The 23,210-nt window shown below is 43.4% G+C and overlaps 1 protein-coding gene across 1 annotated transcript in view; it reads right to left on the reverse strand.

Moving 5' to 3' along the window:
• DERL1 (derlin 1) overlaps window positions 1–9,890 on the reverse strand; it is a 29,282-nt gene extending 19,392 nt beyond the window's left edge. The window contains exon 1 of the mRNA XM_004047484.5: window positions 9,254–9,890. Within this exon, the coding sequence (XP_004047532.1) occupies window positions 9,254–9,406 (153 nt within the window). The 5' untranslated portion in view covers window positions 9,407–9,890. The remainder of the gene's footprint in view (window positions 1–9,253) is intronic.
• Window positions 9,891–23,210: the final 13,320 nt, after the last annotated feature.

Raw genomic sequence — 23,210 nt, forward strand, 5'->3', positions numbered from 1 at the left:
CCCACATTTTTTCCAATTATTTGAAAAATTACTTTCATTGAACGTTTATACTCTAGTCTCTTTTACATTAAGGTCTATTTTAACACCATTCTGTTTGGAATTGGTTCCTATGCCAATATCAAGTTATTTTAATTTCTATTTTCTATTTCTTTTTTTTTTTTTTGAGACAAGGTCTCAGTCTGTTGCTCAGGCTGGAGCGCAGTGTTGTGACCACAGCTCACTGTAACCTCAAATTTCTGGGTTCAAGCAATTCTCCACTCAGCCTCCCAAGTGGCTAGGACTACAGGCATGTACTATCACACCTGGTAATTTTTTTTGTTTGTTTTTTGAGACGGGCTCTCCCTATATTGTCCAGACTGCTCTCAAACTACCAGCCTCAAATGATGCTCCCACCTCAGCCTCCCAAAGTGCTGAGATTATAGGCATGAGCCACTGGGCCTGGCCTAGTTTCTATTCCTTTTATAACATATTTTAATAGCTGGTAAAGTTAAACAGCTAAATAACATCTCCCCCTTTTTTTCTTCAACAATTGTCACAATTGTCTTGGTTAGTCTCAATATTTTATTTTTCTAAATGAATTAGAACCATTCTTTTATTACATCCATGTGATATTGATATAATTCCCAGCCAAGAAGTTTTTCATAGCTTTTAGAGTTGTCTATAGAGCTATCTCTTTCTATCTTTTTATACCTAACCACAAAAGCTGAGTATCTTACTGCCTACAATATTGAAAATTGAGCTTCGGCCGGGAGTAGCGGCTCATGCCTGTAATCCCAGCACTTTGGGAGGCCGAGGCGGGCAGATCACCTGAGGTCGGGAGTTCGAGACCAGCCTGACCAAGGTGGAGAAACCTTGTCTCTACTAAAAACACAAAATTAGCCGGGCGTGGTGGCGCATGCCTGTAATCCCAGCTACTCGGGAGGCTGAGGCAGGAGAATTGCTTGAATCCAGGAGGCAGAGGTTGCAGTGAGCCGAGATCACGACATTGCACTCCAGCCTGGGCAACAAGAGCGAAACTATATCTCAACAAAAAAGAAAACTGAGCTTCTTGGGCTTTCCAAGCATACAACCCTAGCTGTAAATAAACTTTTGTATCTTATTTCATTCTTGTCTAATTCACTGGCTGGCACCCCCACCAGAAAAATGCTAAATAGTGATTGAAGCAGATGGCCTTCCTAAACTTTTGGAAATGGCAGCAAAATGCTGGCTTTTGGTGTGAGAGATATGTGTCTATCTCATTGCACACTAGCATGTACCAAGCACAAAAGACATGGCCCCTGAATTCCTCAGAGTAGTGGGGAAGGCTGTCAAAGGAAGAAAGGGTTGGCACAAGGGAGGGGACATGTGGACTTGTTACAAAGGTCCCAAGAATTGCAAGAGCACAATAACTGAATGGGTACTGCTAACAATTCAAGTGTGGCTGGAATGGAGGATGTCAGTCACGGGGACTGGCCACATACAGACTGGCCAGTTCCATTCTCCAAGTACAGGAATGTAACCCTCAGAGCTTAATTCCTTGTAGAGGGAAATGCGATGTGCATACCAAAAAAGTGACTTTCCAAGAAACGTGTATTAAACCAGAAAAATAAAATAGGTTAACATTTGGTTTGATTCATTCAAAACTTTATCACAGAAACAGGATAGTTTAGTGGAAAGGGAACTGGAGATGACTTGAGAAGACCTGGGTTTAAGTTTTTGCTTATAAGTCACCACTTCCGAGCCTCAATTTCCATAGTTCATTTTTTTTAAAGAAATCAATAAATTAATGTGGTACTCAGCTTATTTACATGCACTGATTCAGGAGACGGATTTCATAGATGAGGAAACAGGATGAGAAAAGGTTAAGTATCAGCCAGTAAGTGGTGAAGCTAGAATTTTACCCCAGACAGTCTGACTCCAGAGTTTGTGATACTAAGTCCCTATTTTTACAATCCCTCTCACAAACGGTGTCAGTATTATGAGGTACAATTACAATTAGTGTAAGTGTTCACTACTACAGACACTTGTGTAATCCTGAAATAGACTCAGAGTAAACCTACTAATTAATTCTCTGTGCTTAAGAAAAGGACTGGGAGTAAAGACCAGAAGCAAACCCTCTAGGTAGGCCTGGACCCTTGGAAAAGTATGGACGTCAAATTGGCTTCATCATCTACCCAATGACATTATCCTATGACTTCTGCCTTCCTTATCTTACAGGATTTGTAAAAGGTTGGAATTAAGAAAGTGAATTAAAAAGATACTATGTAAAAAGAATTAATATGTGTGGGTGTGTTAATTGTATTATCACAATCTTTTCGGAAACACCCGCTAACCAGTTTTTATAAATTCATATTTCAACTACCCCCATATTCCTATAAGTTACCCAAGGCCTGGTTTTGGAAAAGAAACCTCGTTTTTGTCTGACTACATTTTCTCTAATGCTGATGACATGAGACTATTTTTAGTCACTGTTTGCACCTGTTCTTTGGAAATCAGTGTCTGTCAAAATATCTCACTTCTTTTCCCTGTTCATTAAGCCTACCCTTGAGTTATACTTGCTTTCACTGATCTAAAAGACTTAATATTATTTTTGTGTTACTTTAAAATTACAATCTGAAAACACCAGAAGACAGCTTATCTCTTTAGAAGGACACAGCGTAACATATTTCGGAAATCCCCATTGTAAGTATCCAACTAAATCCCATTTTTTCCTCGACCTGATATGTAAACAGTAAGGAGAAGGAACTGGCTTTACGTTCAGTGCCAGGAGTGAAGAGGCCCATTTTCAAACCTGGAAAGCCTAAGAGGCAGCCAACTGCAGCACAAAGAGCCACGACTTGCAGACAGAGGACTGCCTGCCTCACACTTACTGAGAGGACTGGTGGGGGAGTATCTCATTTTAAGTCCACAGCAACCTCAAGGCCAGGCCCATAATGATCCCAGTTTTTTCAGGAGGAAAGCTGGGCCCTAATTAGAGTTCCTCACTTAACAAGGACATGTAGCCCGTGTGCTCACTGCTATATACACCCTTGAAGAAGACATAAGACATTGTTCCTCAGTTATTAGTCCAACAACTTCAGAGTGTAGGTTGCAGCCATCCTTTAGCTAAAATCTTCAAAACAATCTGCTACTGAAATAATTTGCCATCCAGAGTCGAGTGTGTTTTTTTTAAAGTATGAAAAGTGAGGATTTGTCTGAAATAATAAGAATCACTTGATTTGGACTTAAGTATATATTAGTCACCAAGCAAGAAAGATGATGAGCACCTGTGTGACAAATGCTAGTTTAGTAAACTGTGGCCTTTTTTGCTGGGTGGGGAGACACAACGGGTAGGCAAGAAAAGGCCTCTTCCATTCATTTAAACAAATGAAAGGCACTTTATCTTTAAAAAGAGCAATTAGAAGCCATCAAATTACTCCTAGATATATAGGCAACAGAAATTACTATTTATCCTCACCAAGAAGTACATATGTTCACCAAGACATGTACTAGAATGTTCATAGCAGCACCATTCATAATAGCCAAACTGGAAACTGCCCAAAAGGTCCATTAATAGCTGAATGAGTAAATAAATTGTGGTATGGTCCCATAATGAGCAACCTATAACCACATGCAACAATATGGGTGACTCTCAAACATAATGTTGATAAAAGCAGGTAGACACAAAAGAGAACATACTTCATAATTCCACCTATAAAAAGCATAAAAACTGGCAACAACAATACATGGTATTAAAAATCAAGAGCATAGTTACCCTTAGAGAGGACAGTGACCAGAAGGAAGCAGGAGAAAGCTTTTAGAGATTCTGCTCCTTGATCTGAATGCTGGCTGAATACATGTTTTGAATTTTTAAAAACTCAAGCTATAAACTTATTATACATACACTTTCCTGCTTGTATATTGTAACTCAATAAAAAGTTTTTTAAAAAGCCACAATCTAATGGGCAACATTTTTATAGAACACAGCAGAACTGTTCAACGTGGACAGGACTACTAAGGAAAGATCTTAAACTACGTACCAAAACACTTGCCACTAGAGTTCTACAGCCAAACCTTGATGGATATAGAACTTCTATGCTCAGCCTATAGTCCATGTTCATTCTCCTCCCTGCTACGTTGAAATGTCTCTCTTCCCCAATACACCCTTAAATCAGTCTCCTAAGGTTGCTGTCATCAGGTTAAATGTGATATATAAGCAAAAGCTTGGCAAATATAAGCACAAGGCTGAGTCACAGAATTGGCTGGTACCATTTCTTATTCCTGGAAATAAATTAGACAAATCAAGAGTTCACATCTTCCCATTTCAAGTCAGGATGCTTTTAAGAAGACAAAGCAGAATAATCATCCAGCAGTTACATTTCAATTTCAATTACTAATTAAAATTAGAATCTTACTGTCCAGGAGAGAAGGAAATAAGGCACAAAGTATTGGCTGATAAATAAAAATTGGCAACTATTTTTTTTCCCATACCAACCACATAGGAGGCAACTATTTTTGAATAGCTTATTTATCAGGCTACTTATTGGGTATTACAAACATTTTTCTATGTGTTCTACATACTAGAGGCAAGAAGTAGATAACATATTTCCTCAATTTGAAGGTACTCGTTCCTGTGTTTCTGAAATTAGAGTGTCTTACAATCAATACACTCGTTTAATGTAATTTCTACTCCCCTGTCCCCCAAAAAAGTTGCATTAAATTGATGGTGCATCGTATAATCAATGGAGTCTTAGAACAAAGTTAATATGCTATGATATTATCCTCAGATCCTAAAGAAATTGAGGCTCAGACAGGATAAACAACTTGCCTAAGGGTACACAACTAGCAGGTGACTGAGCCAGGCCTTGAGACCATAATTCAACTACTTGAAATCTAACAGCCTTTCTACTCGAATAGAAAAGGAAAAATAATTTGCTATGATTGATTTGGAAGAAATCACCTTCAAAAATGTTTTGCTACATACTTATTTTTTTCGTAGATATTATGCAAAGGAGTTAAACAAAACAGATTAGAACTATCCTTGACTCAACGAAATAGAAACTGAAACTGAAGCTGTCTACAAAATGGGGGTAACACTTATCTCAGGATGACTGTCAGAGTTCAGTGACATGACCTCGGGGAAGTTGTAACAGGGTGATGTTATTTTGTCCAAAGAAATGAAGAAATATAGCCATGCAGGCGGCCCTGGGAGACATAACCTTAGAAAACACAAAGGCAGCAGGAATTGCCACCTCTTGTGTAGTTAATCAACGATTAATATGAAGACATTTCATTATTGTGAACTATTTGATTGATGAACATAAATCTGAGGGACTCAGAATAGGGAGAAATCGTAGACAACAGTATAATGAGTCTTAACACACACCTGTTTCAACCTATCCAAACTAAAGAAATAACGTTATAAACCTCAGCGTTCTAAACCAACAAGCTACACACAAGAATCTAGAGCTGAGGAGGAAAAATAACTTGTCACTTCCAACATGAGCTCACAATTCTAAATCAATCACTCCCCCATTTTTGTAAGTTGTGAAAGATTCAGCTTCTAAGGAAAAAAGGAACTTTCTAGCAGAACTCTGCTAAAGCACACCGCACACTGTCCGTGCACAGCAGCCTCTCAAATGCAGTTTTTCCTTGACTGCTTCATTTGCAAATGAGTTCCTCCAGGTGGGTCTGAAAGTTACATGTGTCCAAAATAGGCAAGAATCAGAGTAACAGGAAGAAAAGACAAGGTACAGCTGTTGGTCTTTTCACACCTGGGCAGTACACTGTCCTGCCTCCTGCTGGCAGCTGAGAAGAAATAATACAGGGAAGATGACAAAATCGTGGAAGATGTGACAAGAACGATTACTCTTTTTAATCAGTTCACCACTTTTAACCTTATACACCCGCAGCCTGTTAGGCTTATTTACATTGCTTCTTTACAATGTGCTTATTTACATCGTGTAGTCACTAGTATCACTACACAAGTGAGGATTTTGCTAACAGGGACAACAAGCCGGTTTTGACCAGGTCCTTCTCACACATTAATATGCCACCATTGCTCCCCATGACCACACATTACCCAACAAGCCACCAGGGACAAAGTACACAGCATTCTCTCAGCCAACAAATATTTAGTAAAGTAATAAACACAGAACAGTATGCAATTCCAGCTGCACTCCAGAGTCATGTTTTTATATCCAACTGCTCCCTTGGCCTCGCCACATGGATGCCTGAAAAGCATCTCAAGACTTAGCACAGCCAAAACCTAACTCTTCATCCATACCAGCCCCCACTCCCAACCCAGGTATCCCTGACCATTCCCCATCTCAGTCAAGGGCTCCGCCATCCACTCAGCTGCTCCTGTGAAAACAGTAGTATCTCTCAGTCCTGCTCGCTTCACCCATTCACTCTTTATATCCGTTCAGCTGTAATCTCGTCCCCTCTGCCAAGTCTATGCCCTTTTCTCTATCTTCACAGCCACGCTGATCCAAACCACCATCTCTCTGGCCTCCTAACTGGATTCATCTCTCTGATCTCATCACCTAGCCCTTCCTCCTTCAACACCCTCCATACACACACAAAGTCCACTCCACAGAATAGTCGGGGCAATCTGTCGGTCCTTTGTTCACAAGGCTCCAAAGACTTCATAGTGCCCTCAAAATAAAGTTCAAACCTCTTAACATGACCTACAAGGCTCAACTATGATCTAGCTTTAACCCACCTTTCCATCTTAGCTTTACTGCACCCAGCCCTGGCTATCTCCCTGCTGTCATCTACTAATCCTCACCCTACAGCTGACCCTGTGCCAGCTGGCAACCCAGTCTTCTTCCTGTTCCCAGCTCCTACTTCTGAGCCTTTCACTTACTAGTCCTTCCTGGAAGGTTGTCTCCAGAGCCAGATCTACCCAAAGCTGGCTGGCTGGCTCCTCAGTATTCCAATTTCTTCAAATGTCTTCTCTGAGGCCTTTCTGGGTGGAACACCCTATCAAATATTACACCCCTTAAAACACGTGCCTCTATGTCTTCACAGGATCTGAAACCTTTTCAGTCCTATTTACTATTGTACCCCAGTGCCCAGCACACAGCAAGTGCCCAATTACTTCCAACAACTCAGTTAATATATAAGCACCTACTATGTCCCAGGCACTATTCTAGGTAACAAGGACAGTGGTGAACGGCTCTCATGGAGCCTTACTCTCTGAGGGGAAGCAGACTAATAAATACCAAAGGGTAATATGTAGCAAGAAAAATGAAGGATAAGGCCAGGCTCAGTGGCTCACGCCTCTAATCCCAGCACTTTGGGAGGCTGAGGTGGGTGGATCACCTGAGGTCAGGAGTTCAAGACCAGTCTGGCCAACATGGCGAAACCCCGTCTCTACTAAAATACAAAAATTAGCTGGGCATGGTGGCGTGCACCTGTAATTCCAGCCACTTGGGAGGCTGAGACAGGAGAACCGCTTGAACCCAGGAGACAGAGGTTGCAGTGAACCAAGATTGCGCCATATACACTCCAGCCTAGGCAACAGAGCAAGACTCCGTCTCCAAAAAAAAGAAAGAAAGAAAGAAAAATGAAGGATAAGGGATAAGGGAGTGGAGTGAAGGACGGGCTATTTTATGTACGGCCATCAGAGAAGGCCTTGTCAACAAGACGGCATTTGGGCAGAGATCTGAAGAAGGTTAGGAGGTAAACAATTGAGCCACGGTTATCTTCCTCAGGCAGAGAAACAACATGTGCAAAGGCCCTGAGGAGAGATCCAGATAAGCACTGAAGTAACAGCAAGGATCTCATTGTGGAGTCTAAGGTACAAGTTGGAGAGTAGTAGGAGATGAGGTCAGAGAGGCAGCAGGGGCCTTGCAGGCCACTGAAAGGACTTGGATTTTACTCATTAAGAAGACATGGTAGGATTCTGGACAGAGGAAAGACAGGACTTGATGTAGGTTTTAAAAGGATCACTCTAGCTGTCTAGAGAAAAGATGGAAAGGAACCAGATTGCAGTGATAATGGCTTGCAATGGAGAATGAAAAGGGATTGTATTCTGGATACATGTCTCAAGTAGAGTCAATAGGATTTGCTGACAGATTGTGGGGTGTGAGAAAAACAAGAAAAATAAAAGATGACTCCGACAATTAACTTCAGCTCCTCTAATAACGGAGTTGCTATTCACTTCTAAGGCAAAGGGGGAAAGGGGATTCAGTTTTGGACACGTTAAGATGAAGATGACTCTTAGTCATCCAAGTCGTGATTTCAAGTAACTGCTGGATGCACAAATCTGGAAATAGGGAGACAGATCTGGACTGAAGATATTTATATTTACATTTCAGAATCTCCAGTTTATAAGTATGTAAAGCCCTGAGGCTGAATGAATGAGACCACCTAAAGCTAGGGAGAGTCTATAGAAAAGGTCCTATAACTGATTCCCAAGGCACATCCTAACATTTAAAAGTCAGGAAGATAAGGAACCAGCAAAGGAAACCAAGAAATAATACCCAGTGAAGACAGGGAAAGACAAGAAAATGTTATCCATAGGCCAAGTAAAGGGCTGAAATTAATGCCAGATCTTGCTATCTGACCTGCCACTGATTGAAGTTTTAAATCAGAAATTGGTGAATACAGATAACCTTCAGAAAACTGGCACTCTCTTGACAGAAATGTTACTCTGGACTGTTTCCTTCATGCTTAAGAAAATAACAAGGCCTTCCATTTCTGGACAAATGTACTCTTTGCCCATTCCTTCGTACATTCTATTACTACGTGGGGGACACTAAATTAGGGCTAGAGGGAAATGCAGAACAATACACTCGTTCTTTGTATCTCTGACTTTAAATCACTCCTATAGGAAAAACAAAACAAAAAAACTCCATTAACGTGAAAGGAACTCAGCTATAAGTTGGTGAAGTTGACACCTACAGGCCACCCACGTGGGTGACAGAGGGAGGTCAGATGGCAATGCTCCAGGCGGACCTAATCGCCAGCGTCCAACAGATTGACAACTACCAACGACTAATCTCACTGCTTCCTTCACTGAGTGCGAAGAGCGGGAAGCACAATCTCACTATACTAGTGAAGTCAACCCCTCCCCACCAGGCCAGCCCACAACTCCAGCTATCCAGCACCCCGCTCCAGATCCCAGAGCCTCCCCGGGCCCAAAGGACCCCGCCCTAAACCGCCGGCGCCGGACGCACTACAAATCCCAGCAGGCACCGCGCGCCCGCAACATGCCAGCCTACGCTTAGCCGCCGCTGGGCCTCCTGGGGCCTGTAGTCTCCACGCCCCCCCCGTCTCCGGTAAGTACCTGAAAGCGATAAAGGAAGGCTTCGGGCCAGAGGAAGAGGTAGGCCGGGCTGATGAGGCCGAGTTTGCCGACCAAGGGCACCGCGACGGTGGCGGCGAACCAATAGCGCGTGATCGCCGGGATGCTCCTGAACCAGTCTCCGATGTCCGACATCTTCGACCCACAGGTAGCCAAGATGCACACGACCGCCCAACTCCCCGTGCCGACCCCCTCACGACGCGGCCGGCTCCGCGACTGTTAGGTGTCTAGGTGGAAGCCGCCGAAGCCGCGATGCAGAAGGCGGAGACGGGCGGACGTGGCGCCACCGAATTCGGACCAGCGAGGCAGCCTTCTGAGGCGAAACTTCCCCTTCCGGCGACCGCGGACGACGTGGCCAGAAGTCCCGCCGCTTAAAGGGTAAGCGCCGATTTTACCGCCCGGCCGAGGCTCGGCGTCCTCGGGGGCGGAGCCAGGTAGAGCAACGACACGACTGGAGGGAAAACAGTGGTTGCCTGGAGCAACGGCAAACGCTCCGGCCAGTGGTGAGGCCAAATGCCGTTCACCTAGTTCTCAGAGTTTTAATGCGGCTGGGTCCACCTGGAGGGTATTTAAAGGGGACGAAGGCAAACGAAGTGCCTAGTTCCTCGTCTGCTCACTCACTCCACAAGTGTTTGTTGGGCACAGTTCTAGACACTGGGCAGCTGCGGCTGTCAGCGCTGTCGTGGTACCCTCTCTCCTGATCTTAACATCCTCATTGGGATAATTTATAAACAAATAGATAATGAAGTAAGATAATCTCAGACAGTGATTAGAAAAATAGGAAAATGAAATGAGATGATGAGGTGGAGTGACGGGGTGGGGGTGCGGCAGTGTGAGGACAGATGGCTACCTTAGGTATGAACTGGGCCAGCCAGGCAAGAGATCTGGGGGAAGAATTTTCCATGCACAGAGAAAAGCCGCTCTAACTAGGTTGGAATGTTGGAGGAACTAAAAGCCAAAATGATCCATCTTGTCTAATTCATCTTGTATAAGAAGAAATCTTTAAGAAAAGATACTGGCCGGGCGCGGTGGCTCACGCCTGTAATCCTAGCACTTTGGGAGGCCGAGGCGGGCGGATCACGAGGTCAGGAGTTTGAGACCAGCCTGGCCAACATGATGAAACCCCGTCTCTACTAAAGATACAAAAATTAGCCCGGGGTGGTGGAGGGCGCCTGTAGTCCCAGCTACTTGGGAGGCTGAGGCAGGAGAATCGCTTGAACCCGGGAGGTGGAGGTTGCAGCGAGCCGAGATCGCACCATTGCACTCCAGCCTGGGGGACAAGAGCCAGACTCCATCTCAAAAAAAAGAAAAAAAGAAAAGATACTGAGTAGAGTTTTCCGTTGTTTTGGGATTTGGGGCCTACAGTTTAAGATTGCTAAAGTCTTCCAATAAAGAGCACCAGGAACAAACCTGTAGTCAACAAAGTTAGATTTATTAACTTGCTGCAGCAAGGGAGACTGCACTCCAGAGGAACCTCAATGCCTCTCATCAAACGGAAATGTCATTATTGGGTTATGGGAATGGGGGGAATTTTTGGTAAGAATTAAATGGAGCAGTGTTTGATAGACTCGAAGCAAAGCAGAGCTGTGTGTAGCATCAGGTTAACATCAGACCTGAGTAGGAAGCAGGCTCTTTCCTTGGAAATCTCAAAGTGAAGACAAACGTGAAACGTTGGGCCTGAAAACTCTATCTAAAGCTTTGTACCTGTATTGAAAATCCTGTGTCAAAGTGACCTGTATGGCTCAGATGCTCTGGACAAGAATGGAATGTTTCATTCACACGGAAAGAATGTCAGACAGCAGAGTTTCCAACATTCCATAATTTTAGAGAATATTTGTCAGCACCATATCCTTGATGTTAATTAATAAAAACAGTTTTTTCATAACAAAAAGGCATTAAATATTCCACAGTGTAATGAGAGTATACAACATTTGGGAACCAATGGATAGCAAATATACGAAGAACACAGCTGGTGGGAATATAAATTGATACAGCCTTACAAAAAGATAATTTTCATATAAGAGCTAGATATTTCTATAAATAACAGATAATACTTGACGATATTGCCTGAGGTTTATTCTGTTTATTTCCCTCTACTACCACCACCATTGTTTTGTACCCACTACTCATAACCAAGGTACAGTGAAAGAAAACAGGGGTTATCTGGCTTAGGTGGAGGGCTAAGGAAAGTTTCTCTGATAAATTTAAAAGTACACGTGCATGAGAAAAAGACAAGAACAAGAAAAATGTACACCCAATATCTGGCAGTGTTTATTTCTTTTTTTTTTTGAGACGGAGTCTTGCTTTGTCGCCCAGGCTGGAGTGCAGGGGCGCGATCTCCGCTCACTGCAAGCTCCGCCTCCCGGGTTCAAGCGATTCTCCTGCCACAGCCTCCCAAGTAGCTGAGACTACAGGCGTCCGCCAGCACGCCCGGCTAATTTTTTGTATTTTTAGTAGAGACGGGGTTTCACCGTGTTAGCCAAGATGGTCTCAATCTCCTGACCTCATGATCTGCCCGCCTCGGCCTCACAAAGTGCTGGGATTACAGGCGTGAGCCACCGCGCCCGGACTGGCAGTGTTTATTTCTAAGTTGTGCTCTAGATTCATAGAGAGTGAATGCTCTGGAATTCAACTTCGGCCTTTAGAAACACTGAAGTTTAAATCAGAGCAACGGTAGGCCAGGCATGTCTGGTCTTTTCTTGTAACTTTACATTCAAAGGCTTTCTGGCTGGTCCGATGGTAGTGATTTATCAGAACTTATTAACATTAGTGTCACTAAAGTTGGTATACAACCCCCCACTGCTAAATTTGACTGGCTTTTAAAAATATTAATTATTATTTTTAAATAATATTGAATATTTATTAAATTTATTATTAATTTATTAGTATTATTTAAATAATTATTTTTTAAAGGCTTTCTCTTTCTACAAAGTCTTAATAATCATTTTAATGACTAATATTCTACTAGTGATATGGCAGAATCTTTTGACCATTTTCCTATTTCTGATACCTGTTTTTAAATACTATATATAGTTCTATAATGAATACCTTTATGCATATACATTTTATACTAATAGCTAACTTTTTTATTTACTAATATCTAACATTTGCTGAGTGTCTACAGTTTGATTGGCACTCAGCTATGCCCTTTATGGGCATGGTTTTAATTAGCCTTTACAACAATGCTTCAACCCTATGAAGTACTTTTATTTCCATTTACAAATGAAGAAACAGCCTCAGAGAAGTTAAGTAACTTGGCACTTGCCGGCAGGTGCATATATAAAACTTCAACCCAGATCTATTTAAAGCCAAAGGTGGTGCTTTTTTTTTGCTTTTTTTTTTTTTTTTTTTTCTTGAGACAGCGTCTCCCTCGCTTCTGTCACCCAGGCTGGAGTGCCAGTGGGGCAATCTCGGCTCACTGCAAACTCCGCCTCCTGGGTTCAAGCAATCCTCCTGCCTCAGCCTGCCAAGTAGCCAGAATTACAGGTGTCCACCACCATGCCTGGCTACTTTTTTGTATTTTTAGTAGAGACAGGGTTTCGCTATGTTGGCCAGGCTGGTTCCAAACCCCTGGCCTCAAGTGATCCACATGCCTCGGCCTCCCAAAGCGCTGGGACTACAGGCATGAGCCACCACACCCAGCCCAAAGGTGGTGCTCTTTCATTCATTTATTCAGCAATGCTTTTGTCCAGTGCTTGTTATATACCAATAACAGTTCTAAACAGTGAACTAAACTGACGATTATCTCCACCCTCTTGGAACTTACATTCTGGAGGAGGCAGAAAGATAATAGAAAGAGATAAAAGTAAAATGTACAGGCTGGGTGCGGTGGCTCACACCTGTGATCCCAGCACTTTTGGGAGGCCAAGGTGGGCAGATCACCTGAGGTCAGGAGTTCGAGACCAGCCTGGCCAACATGGGGAACCCCATCTCTACTGAAAATACAAAAATTAGCCGGGCATGGTGGCATGCGCCTGTAATCCCAGCTACTCAGGAGGCTGAGGCAGGAGAATCACTTGAACTCGGGAGGTGAAGTTTGCAGTGAGCTGAGATCACGCCATTGCACTCCAGCCTAGGCAACAAGAGCGAAACTCCTTTCAAAAAAAAAAAAAAAAGTAACATGTACAGTAGGTAAACTGGCAATAGGAATAGGAAAAGAAAAAAGAAGAAAAGGAGATTTGGGCTGCTGAGGGAAGGCCTCACTGCAAACTCAGAAGATATTGAGTACACGTCTCAGGGTGGTGAAAGAGCAAGCAGTGTGGAGATCTGGAGGAAGAACAGTTCAGATAGAAGGAATGGCAAAGACCTTGAGGTGGGAATGTGGCTGGCATGGATGGAGATCTGGAGGAAGAACAGTTCAGATAGAAGGAATGGCAAAGACCTTGAGGTGGGAATGTGGCTGGCATGGAGACCTTAAACACGAAGACCCATGTGGCTGAGTGGAGCGAGAGTGGGGATGGAGGGTCAAGAGACAAAGGAAGGAGAGAGTCACTGGAATCATGGAGGTTACTGAAAGGACCTTGTATTTTACTGTTCTTACCCACTAGGCCACACTGCCTCTCGATCCTTTTGTTGAACTGATTTCCAGGAGTAGGAATTAAAATAAAAAGATATTAACAGCTCAATGACTCTTCCTCCCAGAGGTGGTGTGATTGTGAACCTAATCAAACTTAGGCTACAGGACCCCTCACTTGCACAGGCCTTTCCAAGGCTCTGTGCAAAACTTTGTAAATTTTTTTTTTTTTTTTTGAGACAGAGTTTTCACTCTGTTGCCCAGGTTGCCCAGGCTGGCATGCAGTGGTGTGATCTCGGCTCACTGCAACTTCTGCCTTCTGGGTTCAAGCGATGCGCGTGCTTCAGTCTCCCAAGTAGCTAGGATTACAGGCACCTGCAACCATGCCCAGCTAATTTTTATATTTTTAGTAGAGATGGGTTTCACCATGTTGACCAGGCTGGTCTTGAACTCCTGACCTCAAGTGACCTCCCCCCCTCGGCCTCCCAAAGTGCTGGGGTTACAAACATGAGCCACCATGCCCAGCCCTGTATTCATAATTTTATATGGTGTTTCTTGAAGTAGGTCCTCCAAACTGTATAAACTTTAGGCCCAAAAAAATCCAGATCTGCCCACGTACTTCATATTGCCATCTTGCTTTTCACCTTAGAAAGGTGACTCTGGGCCAAGCACAGTGGCTCACACCTGTAATCCCAGTACTTTGGGAGGCCAAGGCGGGTGGATCACCTAAGGTCAGAAGTTTGAGACCAGCTTGGCCAATATGGTAAAACCCCATCTCGACTAAAAACAAAAATTAGCTGGGCATGGTGGTGGGCACCTATAATCCCAGCTACTCGGGAGGCTGAGGCAGGAGAATTGCTTGAACCTGGGAGGCAGAGGTTACAGTGAGCTGAGATCACGCCACTGCACTGCAGCCTGGGTGACAGAGCGAGACTCCATCTCAAAATAAATAAATAAATAAATAAAAATAAAAGTCTCATTCCAGTCCTGCCTGCCCTTCCTCCCACTCAAGTCAAAGCCCTTCCCTCCCCTTCCTCTTTCTTTCTCTCTGAAAACAGTCAGATGCCCCAAGAGAATGGCATTCCAGAATCCTATGACTATAGCTTTACAACACCAATGAGTTACGTTACATATATACTATATATATATATATATATAAATTGCTTTCGCCAAAAACAGGAAGAGCCAACCTGCATAATATAGCAAGACCCCATCTCTACAAAAAAAGAATTTTTTTTAATTAGCAAGCATTATGGTATGTGCCTATAGTCCCAGCTACTTGGGAGGCTGAAGTGGGAGGATCACCTGAGCCCAGGAGGTCGAGGCTGCAGCAAGCCATGATCACAACACTGCACTCCAGCCTCAGCAACAGAGCAAGACTCTGTCTCTAGAGAAAAACCAAACAAAACAAGAAGAGGGTCTCAGATCGTGCCCTCTAGAATGTGAGCTCCATGAGGACAGGGACTTTGTTTTGATCACTTTTGTGTCCCCAGTGCCAAGAACTGTGCCCAGTACATAGTAGGTGCTCAATAAAGGCTTGTTGACTGCAATGAATTATGATTCATCCTAGAACTTTTCCCTACCCTTATCCCAGTCACCACCACCCAGGCTAGGTGAAATACCCACCACCAACTTCCTCTGTACTCCTAGAATACCCTGCACAAATCACCATCATTGCACTTAGAACATAGTTTGATAACTGTTTGTGTGTGTGGTAGCTGTCTCCTCCTCTAGAGTATAAGTTCCACCCAGGTAGAGCCTGGATTTTATGGCTCCTCACACAAGACTAAATAGATTTCGTGAGCAAATCCTGACCTCTCCACCTTCAAAATATGTCCCAAATTAAACCACTTCCCAACTTTTCCACTGAGCTACCCCCTGGCCCAACTACTATCATGCCGGTGTCAGGACTTTTTTTTTTTTTTTTTTTGAAGCAGGATCTCCATCTGTCACCCAGACTGGAGTCCAGTGGTGCAATCTTGGCTCAGTGCAACCTCTGCCTCCCGGGTTCAAGCGATTCTCCTGCCTCAGCCTCCTGAGTAGCTGGGATTACACGTGCATGCCACCACAGCCTGACTAATTTTTGTATTTTTAGTAGAGATGGGGTTTCACCATATTGGTCAGGCTGGTCTCAAACTTCCCACCTCAGGTGATCCACCTGCCTCAGCCTCCAAAAGTTCTGGGATTGCAGGAGTAAGCCACCACACCCGTCCTCAGTGCCTGGACTTCTGCAGTGGACTTCCAATTGGTATCCCTGCTTCCGTTGCACCCCTCTGCAGTCTGCAATCCCACAGGAGCCTAAATGAGACCCTGTCACTCTCTTGCTCAAAGCCACATTGCATTTTATTCTAGCTAGAGTGGAAAGCATGATGCAAGGTCCTTACCATGACCTTCCAGGCCCTATATGATGTGAACCTTGGCAATTTCTGTGACCTCTCACTTTTCCCTTGTCACTCTGCTCCAGCCTCAATACCTTCCCTGCATTGGACAGTTCAAGGCATTCATGAGATTGCTGTACCTTTATCCTGGAACACACTTCCCCCAGAGGAGTGGTGCTCAACCCCATCAGGCCAAATGCTGTCTTTTAAAATATTTGCTATCCCAATGCCACAATGAAAACCGTAGGTTATAAATTACAACTCCAATAAAATAAATATAATGCCCTAATTGTGATATAATGAGAAAAAAAGGAAACTAACTTCTACTATAATATAGATTTTAATGTTAATGATCAGGCACAACTATATTAGCAAACGTCATGAAAACGTCTGGTGCTTGCAGTTATAGATTTATGGTGAGTTGAGAGCTATAAATGCAGACAGATATCCATGTGTTGTATTTGTGGCTCAAACACCACCAGCTGAATCGATTGGCATTGGTTACATGACTGTCCACAATGGTGGACAGCCCTTGGAAAAATTCTGAATATAATAGAGTGCATAAAAATTCAAATGTGATAAAATAAAAGACAGATTCAATGATGTAAAAATAAAATGTGTTTGCATGACAAAAAATCACGTAGAGGTAAATGACAAAGTGGGAGAAAATATTTCCAAGATATATCATAGATAAAACGCTAAAATAACCAAGTATATAAGAACTGGTAAAAAATGAGGGGGAGAAAGACCAAAAACCTGACAGAAAAACAGATAAAACACACAAACAGATAATTCACAAAAAAAATTAAATTACCTTAAAACATTAAAAGATACTCAATTTTCTCAAAATATGAGAAATGCAAATTAAAATCATACTGAGATGCCATTTCTCACCTATCAGATTGGCAAAAAATAGTACAATAGGAAATATTGTATAACAATAGAAACAATGTATACATTTACTCTTTAACTCGACAATGGCAATTTTAGTAGTTTACCTTGAAGATAAACTTGTAACAGCATAAAATATTGTACAAAAAATGTCAGATACCCTAGTAAGTGAAAAAAATAAAGTGTAAAATAGTATATAATATGTTACTTTTCGTGTAAGAAAGAAGAGGAAATAAGAATACACACACAAGTAAAAAAGAATTAAATCGCGCCACTGCACTCCAGCCTGGGCAACAGAGCGAGACTCCGTCTCAAAAAAAAAAAAAAAAAAAAAAAGAATTAAAAAGCTGGGTGTGGTGGCTCAGTACCTTTAATCCTAGCACTTTGGGAGGCCAAGGCAGGGGCATAACTTGAGGCCAGAAGTTTGGGACCAGCCTGGGTGACACAGCAAGACCCCGTCTCTACAAACATAAAAATTAAAAAATCAGCCAGGTTTGGTGGCACCCACCTCTAGTCCCGGCTACTCGGGAGGCTGAAGTGGGAGAATCACTTGAGCCAGGAAGTGGAGGCTGCAGTGAGCTATTATTGTGCCACTGGACTCCAGCCTGGGCAACAGAGTAAGTCCCCATCTCTAAAAAGAAAAAAGTGAAAGGGAAAAATAGTACAATCTTTCTCGATGAAAACAGTAGAATAGTTAAAAACAAAGAAAGAAAGAAAACAGTAGAAGAGTGGTTGCATTTCAGGAAAATTTAGTGTATACTGAATCCCTATAAATATTCTTTATGTTTATATGTAAAACACAGTTAGTTCTAGGTTCAGATATTACAAACAGGGTTTTTACTTACAGCAGTATCTTAGGAATTGACAAATGGGTGTGGGCCATCTTGCACATTGTGGAATGTCTTCCTAGCACCCCTGGCCCTTGCCCTACATGGCAGCATATCCCCTCGTTATTGTGATAACTCAAAACAATACTGTTGCAAGTTGGATTGTGTTCCTCCAAAAGGTATGTTGAAGCCCTAGCACCCAGTACCTGTGAATGTCACATTTGGAAATAGAGTCTTTGCAGATATAATCAGGTTAAGCTGAATCATACTGAATCAGGGTGAGGCCAAATCCAATGACTGGTGTCTTTTTTTTTTTTTTTTTTTGAGACGGAGTCCAGGCTGGAGTTCAGTGGCATGATCTTGGGTCACTGCAACCTCCGCCTCCCAGGTTCCAGTGATTCTCCTGCCTCAGCCTCCTGAGTAGCTGGGATTACAGGTGCCCACCACCACGCCCGGCTAATTTTTTATATTTTAGTAGAGACAGGGTTTCACCATATTGGCCAGGCTGGTCTAGAACTCCCGAGCTCAGGCAATCCACCTGCCTTGGCCTCCCAAAGTGCTAGGATTACAGGTGTGAGCCACCACACCCAGCCAACTGATGTCTTTTTTTTTTTTTTTTTTTTTTGAGACGGAGTCTCACTCTTGTTGCCCAGGCTGGAGTGCAATGGCACAATCTTGGCTCACTGCAACCTCCACCTTCAGGGTTCAAGCGATTCTCCTGCCTCAGCCTTCTGAGTAGCTGGGATTACAGGTGCCCACTACCACACCTGGCTAATTTTTTTTTTTTTTTTTTTTTTTAGTAGAGACAGGATTTCACCATGTTGGCCAGGCTGGTCTCGAATTCCTGACCTCAGGTGATCTGCCTGCCTCGGCCCCCCAAAGGGCTGGGATCACAGGTGTGAGCCACTGCAATTGGCCTGACTGGTGTCTTAATATGAAAGAAAAAATGTGGACACACACAGAGAGAGGGAGAAAGAGAGACAGAAGATCATGTGGAGACAGAGGCAGAAATTAGAGTAACACATCTACAAACCAAGGAATGCCAAGGATCGCCAGCAACCTCTAGAAACTAGGAGGACGGCATGGAACAGACTCCCCTTCAGTGCCTCCAGTAGGAACCAGCCCTGTCAATACCTTGACTTAGGATTTTTTTTTTTTTTTTTTTTTTTGGTGACACAGTCTCGCTCTGTTGCCCAGGCTGGAGTGCAGTGGCACGATCTCTGCTCACTGCAACCTCTGCCTCCCAGGTTTAAGCAGTTCTCCTGCCTCAGCCTCCTGAGTAGCTAGGATTACAGGTGAGCCTCACCATGCCTGGCTAAGTTTTGAATTTTTTTAGTAGAGACAGGGTTTTGCCATGTTGGCCAAGTTGGTCTCGAACTCCTGACCTCAAGTAATCTGCCTGACTTGGCCTCCCAAAGTGCTGGGATTACAGGTGTGATCCCAGCCACCACGTCTGGTCTTGACTTAGGACTTCTGGCCTCCAGATATGTGAAAGAATAAATTTCTGTTCTTTTAAACCAAACCTCCACACAGTATAGTGCATTACTGAAAACCTGTCTTGGGCCAGGCATGGTGGCTCACACCTGCAGTCCCAGCACTTTGGGAGGCTGAGGCAGGAGGACTGCTTGAGGCTAGGAGTTTGAGATCAGCCTGGGCAACATGGTGAGATGAGACTTCGTCTCTAAAACAGAAGAGAAAGGGAGGGGAGGGGAGGGGAGGGGAAGGGAGGGGAGTTTTTCGGTCTTCCTTCTGTACAGCTTAGACAACACCCTTCAGTGGTACGTTCCCTGAACACTTTAATCAAAATACCATCCCACGCTATCAGTCTCATCCCTTTATTCTGCTTAAATGTTTCCTCACTTTTCATTACCCAACATATCATTTATTTATTTTCTTATTTGTGTATTGTCTGTCTCCCTAGCTAGAATGCAAGCTCCATGCAAGCACGACTTGGTTTTGTTCACTGCTGTAGCCCCCCACCCAGAGCAGCTCTTGCGCACAGTAGGAGCTCAATTCATATTTATTGGCCAGGTGCGGTGGCTCATGCCTGTAATCTTAGCACGTTGGGAGGCCGAGGTGGGTAGATCACCTGAGGTCACGAGTTTGAGACCAGCCTGATTAACATGATAAAACCCCTTCTCTACTAAATACAAAAAATTAGCCGGGCATGGTGGCGCATGCCTGTAATCCCAGCTACTTGGGAAGCTGAGACAGGAGAATTGCTTGAACCCGGAAGGCAGAGGTTGCAGTGAGTGGAGATTGTGCCATTGCACTCCAGCCTGGACAACAAGAGTGAAACTACATCTCAAAAAAAAAAAGGAAAAGAAAAAAAACCGAGCTAATAAATGGGCATCCCTTTATAAAAAGAGCACAAAAGTGTCTGGGTGTGGTGGCTCATGCCTGTAATCCCAGTACATCGGGAAGCTGAGGCAGGCGGATCACAAGGTCAGGCGTTTGAGACCAGCCTGGTCAATATTGTGAAACCTCGTCTCTACTAAAAATACAAAAATTAGCCGGGAGTGGTGGCACGCACCTCTAGTCCCAGCTACTCTGGAGGCTAAGCAGGAGAATCGCATGAACCTGGGAAGTGGAGGTTGCAGTGAGCTGAGATTGCACCACTGCACTCCAGCCTGGGCGATAGGGCGAGACTCTGTCTCAAAAAAAAAAGAGCAAATGTAACCTTGGTATCATGAGGAACAGGAGAGAACCATTTACCTGAAGAAGAGAGCAGAGAGAGGCACCAAGAACGCCTGAGAGCCAAAAGACTCAGAGGAAAAACAAAATAATTTGAGATGTCTCAGTAAAAGTTGAATGTGCAACCCCTTTTAGTCACAGAATATTATTGCTGTCATTGCAAACGTGATGTGCAAACATGCATATGCTTGACTGGCAAGGCATTTGAGCCAAAAATGCTACATCTGTCATGTTTGTTTGAAGCCAAGCCAAATAGGCTGAACACACATTTAGAGAGCGCTAAGAGAATTTTATACCTTGTACTTGCTGTCAAAAGCAGCGGGGGAAAATGTGTTGAAAAGAGAAAGTGTACATACTAAACAGCCAAAATGGTGCATGTGTCAGGTTACGTGCAGAGTTTCTCAACCTGGGCACTGTTGACATTTTGGGTTGATAGTTCTTTGCTTGTGAGGGGCTGTCCTGTGCATTGTAGAATAATTTGCAGCATCTATGGCCACCCCATGACAGTAGAACCTCTTCCCCAGGTATGACAACCAAAAATGTCTGCAGATATTGCCAGATGTCCCCAGGTATGACAATCAAAAATGTCTGCAGATATTGCCAGATGTCCTTTATGGCAAAATCACCCCGGTTGACAAACACTGAGTTTGTTTGGGGTTTTTTATTTAAAATGCAGTCTCGCTCTGTCACTCAAGCTGGAGTGCAGTGGAACAATCTCAGCTCACTGCAACCTCCGCCTCCCAGGTTCAAGCGATTCTCCTGCCTCAGCCTCCCAGGTAGCTGGGACTACAGGCATATGCTACCATGCCAGGCCAATTTTTTGTATTTTTAGTAGAATCTGGTTTCACCAGGCTGGTCTTGAACTCCCAACCTCAAGTGATCCACTCACCTTGGCCTCCCAAAGTGCTAGGATTACAGATGTGAGCCACCACTCCCAGCGGAACATTTCTTAGATGCCAACATCATGTGAAGAAGCTCAAGCTAGACTACTGAATGATAAGAGGTCATGTGGAGAGAGGCCCTGATGGATGAGAAGCCATCTTGGATGTTCTACCCCAGCTGAGCTTCAGCTGAATGCAACCATGAGAGGCCTTGGCTGTACCATGCAGGACTGAAGAACTGTTCAGCTGAGCCCAGTCAACTCACAGAATTGTAAAAAAAAAAAAAAAAAAAAGGAAATCACGGTTGTTTTAAGCCAGTAAGTTTTGAGCTGGTTTGTTGCACAGCAATAAACAACTAAAGTATTATCAAATGTCTAAGTTGATAAAAGTTGAATGCACTGTTGTAGCCAGCTCACACCAGCTACTGGAGCCAAATGTTGAATTTTCTGAGTCAATTATTAAACACAGCTGTTATTAAAAATTAAATTAGAGCACAATTCGCAATTGCAAAAATGTAGAACTAGCCTAAATGTCTATCAATCAATAGGTAGATAAAGAAACTGTGGCATATATATATACGATGGAATACGACTCAGCCATAAAAAAGGAATTAATTAATGGTATTCACAAAAACTTGGATGGAGTTGGAGACCATTATTCTAAGTGAAGTAAGTCAGGAATATGTTACTCGTATGTTCTCACTCATAAGCAGGAGCTAAGCTATGAGGATGCAAAGGCATAAGAAGGATACAAAGGACTTTGAGGACTTGGGGGGAAGGGTGGGAAGGGGGTGAGGGATAAAAGACTACAAATTGGGTGCAGTGTATACTGCTTGGGTGGTGGGTGCACCAAAATCTCACAAATCACCAATAAAGAACTTACTCATAATCAATAGCACTTATACCCCAAAAACCTATGGAAACAAAAAATTTAAAATTATATTTTTCTAATTAAATTAGGCTGGGTGAAATGGCTCATGCCTGTAATTCCAGCATTTTGGGAGGCCGAGGCAGGAGGAACACTTGAGCCTAAGAGTTTGAGGCTGCAGTGAGCTATGATCACACCACTGCTCTCCAGCCTGGACAATGAAGAGAGACCCTGTCTCTAAAAACAAAATTAAATTAAATTATATAAACTTGCATTAAAACACATTATATTTCAAAAGGTAATAAGTACCAACTTCCTATTTATTTATTTATTTATTTATGTATTTTTGAGATGGAATATCACTCTTGTTGCCCAGGCTGGAGTGCAGTGGCGCGATACTGGCTCACTGCAACTTCCGCCTCCCAGTTCAAGCAATTCTCCTGCCTCAGCGTCCCAAGTAGCTGGGATTACAGGCATATGCCACCATGCCCGGCTAATTTTGTATTTTTAGTAGAGATGGGGTTTCACCATGTTGGCCAGGCTGGTCTCAAACTTGTGACCTCAGGTGATCCACCTGCCTCGGCCTCCCAAAGTGCTGGGATTACAGGCATAAGCCACCACACCCAGCCTTTCTAATTATAATGCTGTATTTTACTATTATCTATGCTCTTGAAGTTATTTATGTCTACTGTGTCTGTACAGTGAACATACTATATAATAGTGTACTGTTGCTTACCTCTGTCCAACTCTGCATTCAGTGATATTACATTGATAGCCTGAAATTGGCCATCACAGGAGTATTTCCAGCACAGAAATTGCCAAATGTTACATACCAGAACTCTTTTTGTCCAGAGAGGCGGTCATTAAACATTTATAGCACATCACTGG

Source organism: Gorilla gorilla, chromosome 7, assembly GCF_029281585.2.
Source record: "Gorilla gorilla gorilla isolate KB3781 chromosome 7, NHGRI_mGorGor1-v2.1_pri, whole genome shotgun sequence".
In the NCBI taxonomy this organism is placed as follows: domain Eukaryota; kingdom Metazoa; phylum Chordata; class Mammalia; order Primates; family Hominidae; genus Gorilla; species Gorilla gorilla.